General features: G+C 37.9%; 1 protein-coding gene across 40 annotated transcripts in view; it reads left to right on the top strand.

Moving 5' to 3' along the window:
• Positions 1-8104, top strand: part of PTPRD (protein tyrosine phosphatase receptor type D) — a 510118-nt gene that overhangs the window by 357958 nt on the left and 144056 nt on the right. For all 40 annotated transcript variants that reach the window (XM_035309873.1, XM_035309872.1, XM_035309868.1 and 37 more), the window contains 2 exons: positions 622-891; positions 1577-2158. In XM_035309873.1, coding sequence (XP_035165764.1) covers positions 622-891; positions 1577-2158 — 852 coding nt within the window. The remainder of the gene's footprint in view (positions 1-621; positions 892-1576; positions 2159-8104) is intronic.

Below are 8104 nucleotides of genomic sequence, written 5' to 3'. Positions count from 1 at the left end.
GTGTAATTATATATATTATTTCTACGTTTGTTTAAGTGTTAGTGTGAGGTCCTGAGGCTGCATCCACTTTGAATCTGAAAGCAATAAAATTGCACTTTCAGTGTACTGTAGGCAATGTGTTCCAGGACTGTGATGTGACAATGTGGTCTAGCACATTTATTCACATCAGCTGGAAGTACACAGCATTAGAGTTGGTTCTGGTAATCAATTCAAGCATGCTGTTTCCTCTCCAGTTTTCTTCTGTGCATATATATATGTATACTCATAAAATATATGCATATATATGTGTGCGCGCGCGTGTGCGTGTGTGTGTGTGTATCTTTTGCATGGTGTTTGTATATTGTTAATATGTAGTTAGTTAAATGTGGGGGCCCTAATAGCTCTGAATCAGCTTTTGTATGAATGTACCTAATAATATCCTCAAGTAAATATAGAATAATTGACACTGTGCAGACAATATTCTTGTTTAGTCTTGTATTTCTTTTATACATATTTTCTGGCAGATCAGAATAACATGTTAAAATGTTAAATCGTGTCTGTACACTGCATGTAGTCTGTATGCAAGACTCAGTTTCTTTTTTTTTTTGTATATGTTATTACCTTTTTTGTGTTTTGTTCCAGTTCGACGAGTCCCACCGAGGTTCTCTATTCCCCCCACCAATCATGAGATTATGCCTGGCGGGAGTGTAAATATCACGTGTGTTGCGGTGGGGTCACCAATGCCATATGTGAAATGGATGCTAGGAGCAGAAGATTTGACACCTGAGGATGATATGCCAATAGGGAGGAACGTCCTTGAGCTTAATGATGTCAGGCAGTCTGCAAACTATACTTGTGTTGCTATGTCTACCCTTGGTGTTATAGAAGCAATAGCGCAGATAACTGTCAAAGGTATATCCCAAGCGTATACATTTGTACATAGTTCAGTCTTTCATTTCATTCATTGCCCATATTCTGAAAAAAAATTGCACCGAAAGAGACTAAATTATCTTACACTCTTAAATCAAGAAAGTAACCATTCCAACCAATCGCTGGCATAAGACAAAATACAGATTCAGACAGCAATAATTCTGATAAATAAATTCGTAATAGTGTTCCACTATTTTCCTATGTCTAGCTCTCAGCCTGCCTTCAAAGTAAATAAAGAACTTCATAATTTTGCATATACTTCTCAATAGCAGTAACTTTTAAAAACCAGTTATTTGATTTGTGGAGTTGCTAGGTGTCCAAGTATCATGTTAATTGAGTAGTGGATGCCAGAGGTTCCAAAAATTACTGAAAATTAATCTTTAATGGTCATCTGCTTAAGGAACTTACCATAAAAGTCAGTATTGTTGCTTTATATTGATAATCCTTTTAGTACAGGACTTGAAATGTTTCTCATAAGTTTCTGGAGATAATCATAATTGCCAAAAGCTCACGCTGAACAAATCACACGTTCTCTCCATTCCAAATTTCTGGATTTTTTGTTTGTTGGTTTGTTTGTTTGGTTGGTTGGTTTTTTAAATCTCATAATGTAATTATTAAGGTCTGCTCTTACATAAGGCTAACTGCATTTTTTGGTATTTATCCTTAGCCTTACCCAGACCTCCTGGAACACCTGTGGTGACAGAAAGCACAGCAACAAGCATAACATTGACTTGGGATTCTGGAAACCCTGAACCAGTTTCTTACTACATAATCCAACATAAACCCAAAAACTCTGAGGAGTCATATAAGGAAATTGATGGGGTTGCCACAACACGCTATAGTGTGGCTGGCCTAAGCCCATATTCAGAGTATGAATTTCGGGTAGTTGCTGTAAATAACATTGGGCGAGGGCCACCCAGTGAACCTGTGTCAACAAGAACTTCAGAACAAGCACCTTCAAGTGCACCACGCAATGTACAGGCCCGTATGTTGAGCTCTACCACCATTTTGGTACAATGGGAAGAACCCGAGGAACCTAATGGACAAATACAAGGTTACAGAGTTTATTACACCATGGATCCTACTCAACATGTCAACAGCTGGATGAAACACAATGTGGCTGACAGTCATATTACCACTATTGGGAATCTGGTGCCCCAGAAAACATACTCTGTGAAGGTTCTTGCTTTTACTTCTGTTGGGGATGGACCGCTTTCTAGTGACATTCAAGTCATCACTCAAACAGGAGGTAAGCCAGCAGTAAACAGATTTTTATTTTTATTTATTTTTTTTTTTTTGAAAAAAAAAATGCAGAGGGAAGACTTGATCTTGAAAATGTTGGGAAAAAAAAAAAAAATAAAATAAATCTCAAGGTTTGACACAGTTTATCCAGGCAATTATTACAAATAGCTGTTTCTACAGTACTTTTTATTTTAAATTCCACAAAGTACAAGTTACCACTGAAGAAAACAAATTATTCCCTCATACTTGAAAGCATTAACAAAACATCAGCCCTTGTGTAGTAACAATCAAGCAGTTCTCTACACTTTGGATTTATCAAGACAAATCCAACCTGTCCCTACAAAGAGTAATCCACAAGGTCACCAATTTATTGTTTTATGATTCAGTTAGGTTGTTTTGGTTCTGCACAGAAGTTTTAGATTTTTTTTTTAAATCAGAAGCCAGAAGTTCTGGTGGAGCTACAATGCAGAATGTGTTCTATTGTGGCAATAAGAAATAAAAGCTCACTTTTTCTAGTTTAGAGAAAGCTATATGAAGTGTTACTGTAGGTCACTGATTGCCTAGAAATATTGTAAACACTACTTGAAATTTTTTAGTACTAGAATGGTTCTTGTTGAAGAATTGTATCTTCCCTCAAATTGTTAAAAAATGCACCTCTAAGCATAACTGAAGACAGTTCCATTGGATACAGTTTTTACTTCTGTATGCAAATCTGTTAATTCAAAGTAGACAGCAGAGTACACTTCATGATAAACAGACATTGACCTGTTTCTATGGACCATTGTAAGCACTGTGTTACACAAAGGTCTAGGTGTTAGTCTGCAGACTCTCAGCTGAGAAGTTACTGAAATAACTTTTCTAGACCTACTCGTGCATTAAAATATCACAGAATCACAGAATCATCTAGGTTGGAAGAGACCTCCAAGATCACCGAGTCCAACCCCTGACCTAACACTAACAAGTCCTCCACTAAACCATATCCCTAAGCTCTACATCTAAACATCTTTTAAAGACCTCCAGGGATGGTGACTCACTTCCCTGGGCAGCTTATTCCAGTGCCTAACAACCCTTTCAGTAGAGAAGTTCTTCCTAATATCCAGCCTAAACCTCCCCTGATGCAACTTTAGCCCCTTCCCCCTCATCCTGTCACCAGGCCTGTGGGAGATCAGGTTTATCAAGCTGGACCTGCCTTTCATAAACCCATCCTGACTGAGCCTGATCGCCTGGTGGCCCTGCAAGTGCTACGTGATGACACTCAAGATAATCTGCTTCATGAGCTTCCCTGGCACCGGGGTCAAACTAACAAGCCTATAGTTTCCTGGGTTTACCCTCCAGCCCTTCTTGTAGATGGGGGTCACGTTTGCTAGCCACCAGTCAGTTGGGACCTCCCCTGATAGCCAGAACTGCTGATAAATGATGGAACGTAGCTTGGCCAGCTCTTCCGCCAGTTCTCTCAGTACCCTTGGGTGGACCGCATCTGGCCCCATAAACTTTCATACATCCAAGTGCTGTAGCAGGTCACCAGTTCCTTGTGGATTATGAGGGCCACATCCTACTCCCCATCCCCTTCCACCAGCTCAGGGTACTGGGTATCCAGAGAACAACAGCTCTTCATCTCCTGTCACTAAGTTTCCCCCCGCATCCAGTAAAGGATGGAGATTCTCCTTAATCCTCCTTTTCATGTAAATGTATTTAGAAAAAAGATTTTCCGTTATCTTTAACAGCAGTAGCCAGATTGAGCTCCAGATGAGCTTTGGCCTTTCTAATTTTGTCCCTGAACATCCTTACAACATCCTTATAATCCTTCTGAGTAGCCCGCCCTCTTTTCCAAAGTTCATAAACACTTTTTTTTTTTTTTTCTTAAGCTCTAGCCACAACTCTCTGTTCAGCCAGGCCGGTCTTCCGTGCCGGCTAGTCTTTGGGCACATGGGGACAGACCGCTCCTGAGCCTTTCAGATTTCCTTCTTGAGAAGTGCCCAGACTTCCTGGACTCCTCTGCCCTTCAGAACTGCCTCCCAAGGGACTCTGCCAAACAGTGTCCTGAACAGCTCAAAGTCTGCCCTCCAGAAGTCAAAGACAGCAGTTTCACTGGTCCCCCTCCTGACTTCACCAAGAACAGAGAACTCTACCATTTTGTGGTCACTCTGCCCAAGACAGCTCCTGACCACCACATGTGTGAACAGAAGGTCTAGTGGGGCACCTCCCCTGGTAGGCTCACTAACCAGCTGCATCAGGAAACTTTCTTCTATTCTCTCTAGAAACCTCCTAGACTGCTTCCTCTGAGCTGTACTGCATTTCCAGGATATATCTGTGAAGTTGAAGTCCCCCACAAGAACAAGTTCTTACGATTTCACAATCGTAAATCAAATTCTACAGCTGCCTGTAGAACTCCTCATCTGTCTCCTCATCCTGGTTTGACAGTCTATAACAGACTCCCATCAGGATGCTTGCCTTGTTGGCCTTCCCTCTGATCCTAACCCATGGGGACTCAACCTTATCATTCCCAGTCTTGAGTTCCACAGCATCAAAACACTCTCTAATATAGAGAGGCACACCACCACCCCTTCTGTGCTGCCTGTCCCTTCTGAAGAGCCTATAGCCAGACATTGCAGCACTCCAGTCATGGGAGTGGTCCCACCATGTTTCAGTGATGGCAGCCAAGTCATAACTTGCCTGCTGCATGTGCTACATAGCCTGCCTGTGTGCGCATGCAAATGTACACCATATTTTAATTTTGGCTTTTGTATTTTATTTTATTTTATTTTATTTTTAATTCAAGAACTAGTATTTATACTGGCATTAGACTTCTTCTAGAATTCATACGCAAAACGTTTTTAGCGAACTCCTTGTCTGTGTTTTCACTTATAATCATAAACTTATTTAGATTAGGAAGGGTGTGTCAGTGGTTTCTATAGACAATGGTGAAGCAATTGAAATAATGAACAGTGAGATTCAGCTGGACCAGCCAAGTTACATTACTTGCTGTTGTCATTTCAGAAAAGCTGTGTTTATTAAAACCTTTAAAGAACTTGCCGTTAAATGTGCCCATCTTTTTCTGATTGTTGTTGTAATCTGAAGAAATTATGACAATGTTAACAGTGCAGGAGGGTGTCTCAATACGTTTTCAACTTTGTAATGGAGTTGACTTGACATTGTTTATGTAAGACAATGTTGAAAATTGAAAGAAAAACAAAAATGTGGCACACAGGCAGCATTTTTAAGCACTGATACTAGTCCTTGAAAGAAAGTGAACATTTGAAGCCATTAGAGATAAACATACAAGAAAGTCTAGTGAAGTGCTCCACTGCTATGTTTCTTTAAAAAAAAATGTGATTCGCCCATCTTTCTAGCTGGCAATTTCTCTTCAGTTAGCACTGCAGAATATGATGCCCTTTTCTACCAGATTTGTTGTAATCTAAACCTGGATATGATTGTTTTGGCTTAAGTCTCTCAGGCTGATAGACATCCAGATAAATATACATGTGCCAAGTAAGTTATACATGTTCCATGAAAAAAAGAAAATAATAATAATAATAATAATAATAAACATTGGAAGTGAATTTAATAGAAACATATGTAGAAATATATATATATATATATATTGAAACAAATGGTAAATGGTAAATGGTCATGGCAAATAGGCAGCTTAACCTTTATGCTTACTTTGGGGAATATTACCATGTATATACAAAAAAAAAAATAATAATAATAAAAAAAATTGATCGATAGCTGTGGTTTACAGCCTCTGATAGCTTGATTTCCTTCAAAATGTTCCTTCATTATGAATATTTGGATCTTTGGAGGATGATTGTAAAAACTGAAGAATTTTTAAAAAGCCTGTTTATGGGAATCTTTTTGTAAGTATAGCATTGTGGTTCCTTGAAAGGGCTCTGTGAATGTCTTCTCACTTTGTTGGTCAGCAGAAACTCTATTGAAATAGCAAATTTGAATTTCTAAGTAAAATATTTACTAAGAACGTGTAATTGGAATGGAAGAGGAAGAAACATTTATCAGAAAAAACAAACAAACAAACAAACAAAAAGTTTTACATTCAATTTCAGGTTTAAGTATTCTGCCTAACATTTGAGGAAAAGCCCTGTCCTTTTGCCCAGTTGTTTCCAGCAGTGTTTTCTTCACTATCAAGACACCATTTTAAGGAATTAAGTCATCAGAAGAGAGCTGTAGAGCTGAGCCTTTCGCATTAAGAGAAACTCAATTCCAAAATCTACACCTAACAAAGGATTTGATTCTGCTGAGTATGGAATCAGGACAAGTTTTGACGCAAATTGAATTACAAATACCAAGTTTTAGAACAAAGAATTAACTGTAAAAGCTTTAGTGTAAAAATATTTCTTGCCCTTTATCTTCATCTGAAAACAAAAACTGTATTCCTTTGTCTCCATTTAGCTGCTCTGGACATGTTTCTTATGAAACTTCTCATATGTCTTTCTTTCCTAAAACTGGTCAGCAGTATATGTACTCTCTGAGCAATATATGTTAGCTTCTGTGTAGCAGTAAAACTCTTGAACTTTAAACAAGTTAATAGAAGCATAGAATATCGAAAGTTAGAAAGGACCCACAAGAATCATAGAGTCCAACTCCCAGCTCCACACAGGACTACCTAAAAATTAAACCAATAAGAACATTGTCTGAATGTTTCTTGACCAAGGTCCGTTAGGTAGTGAATTAAAGGAGAAAGAGAGACTGAAAAATATTTCAGATATACCTGGATGTATACCTCGAAATGTATACTTATTTAAATGTGAAAATTGCAGAATAAAACATATTGTTAACTTTAAAACAAGGATTGGCTGTGGATTGAAGACTAGGGATTATTACAGTTATAAAAGATCAAACTTTTGAATATAGAGGAAAGGACAGTAGTGAGAAGGTCAAGTATCTGACTTGCAGGGCACATAAACAAAGCATTAGCTTAAGAAGAATGATTAAAAATTCAGAGGAAGGTAGTCACTAGCAAAGAAATGCAGTTCTCTGTCATAGTAAGCTTGCTACTTTTCCAGACATTTCAACATTTTTCATGAACACATGAAACTCCACAATACTAGTCTCCTAGTGACAATACACTTTGTAGAACTGAGAAATAAAAGGCATGCTTGCTGCACAGGGAAGTTATGGCTTTTAGTATACATTTGTAGAGTACACTGACCTCAGATCAGAAGAAGACAGTACTGAGAGAATATTCACGCACGAAACTTCCATTCTGTGCCTTGACCATGTATATCACTAATATGGAAAGTTAAATTTGATCTGTTTAATTAAAAACACTTTGGCAAGAGTATGAAGATCACTTGTAAAGCTTTCCAGTTTCTCTACTTTGTTGTTGTTTTTGTTGTTGTTGTTTTGTTGTTGTTGTTCTCTGAAGACCAGTATGTTCTTTAAGCTCCTCCAGCTTGGATTAGTTTGCACATGCCACTGAAGATTTTTTTTTGAACAGATGTTGTGTGTTCCAGGCATAAATACTTAATGGTTTAAAAGTTATTATTCCACTTTCCTATCTGCTACTTTTTCTTTGAATTAAGTATTAGGTTCCCTACACAATTTATTAGTGATATTGTTTGTTAAGTTTCTGTAAATGTGTTTTTGTTTTCCTTCTTCCTCATCTTCTCAATCTGTTTGGAGCCATGCAGATTCCCTGTCACTTCTTTTTTCTCTTAATGTTTTCAGCTTCAGATTTGCCTAACTGTGGCTGTAAATTACCAAGGATAACTAGGTTTTACATAAGGTATTGTTTCAATAAACAGTATTTGGTAAAGTCAAATTAACCATTCTTTTGTCTTATAGAATTATAGAGAGTAGCAGGCCTGTTTTTGAAAAGATTTGGAGGATGAGGATCTTAAAATGTGTTACTACAGAGAAACAGGAAATACCCTTTATATTCCAACTGCTGCCATATTTATTATTACAATGGATGGTAAAAAAATGTTACATGGTT

Source organism: Oxyura jamaicensis, chromosome Z (genome assembly GCF_011077185.1).
Source record: "Oxyura jamaicensis isolate SHBP4307 breed ruddy duck chromosome Z, BPBGC_Ojam_1.0, whole genome shotgun sequence".
Lineage (NCBI taxonomy): Eukaryota > Metazoa > Chordata > Aves > Anseriformes > Anatidae > Oxyura > Oxyura jamaicensis.
Note: the sequence above shows the minus strand (reverse complement) of the source record. Positions and strands in the feature narration are given on the sequence as shown.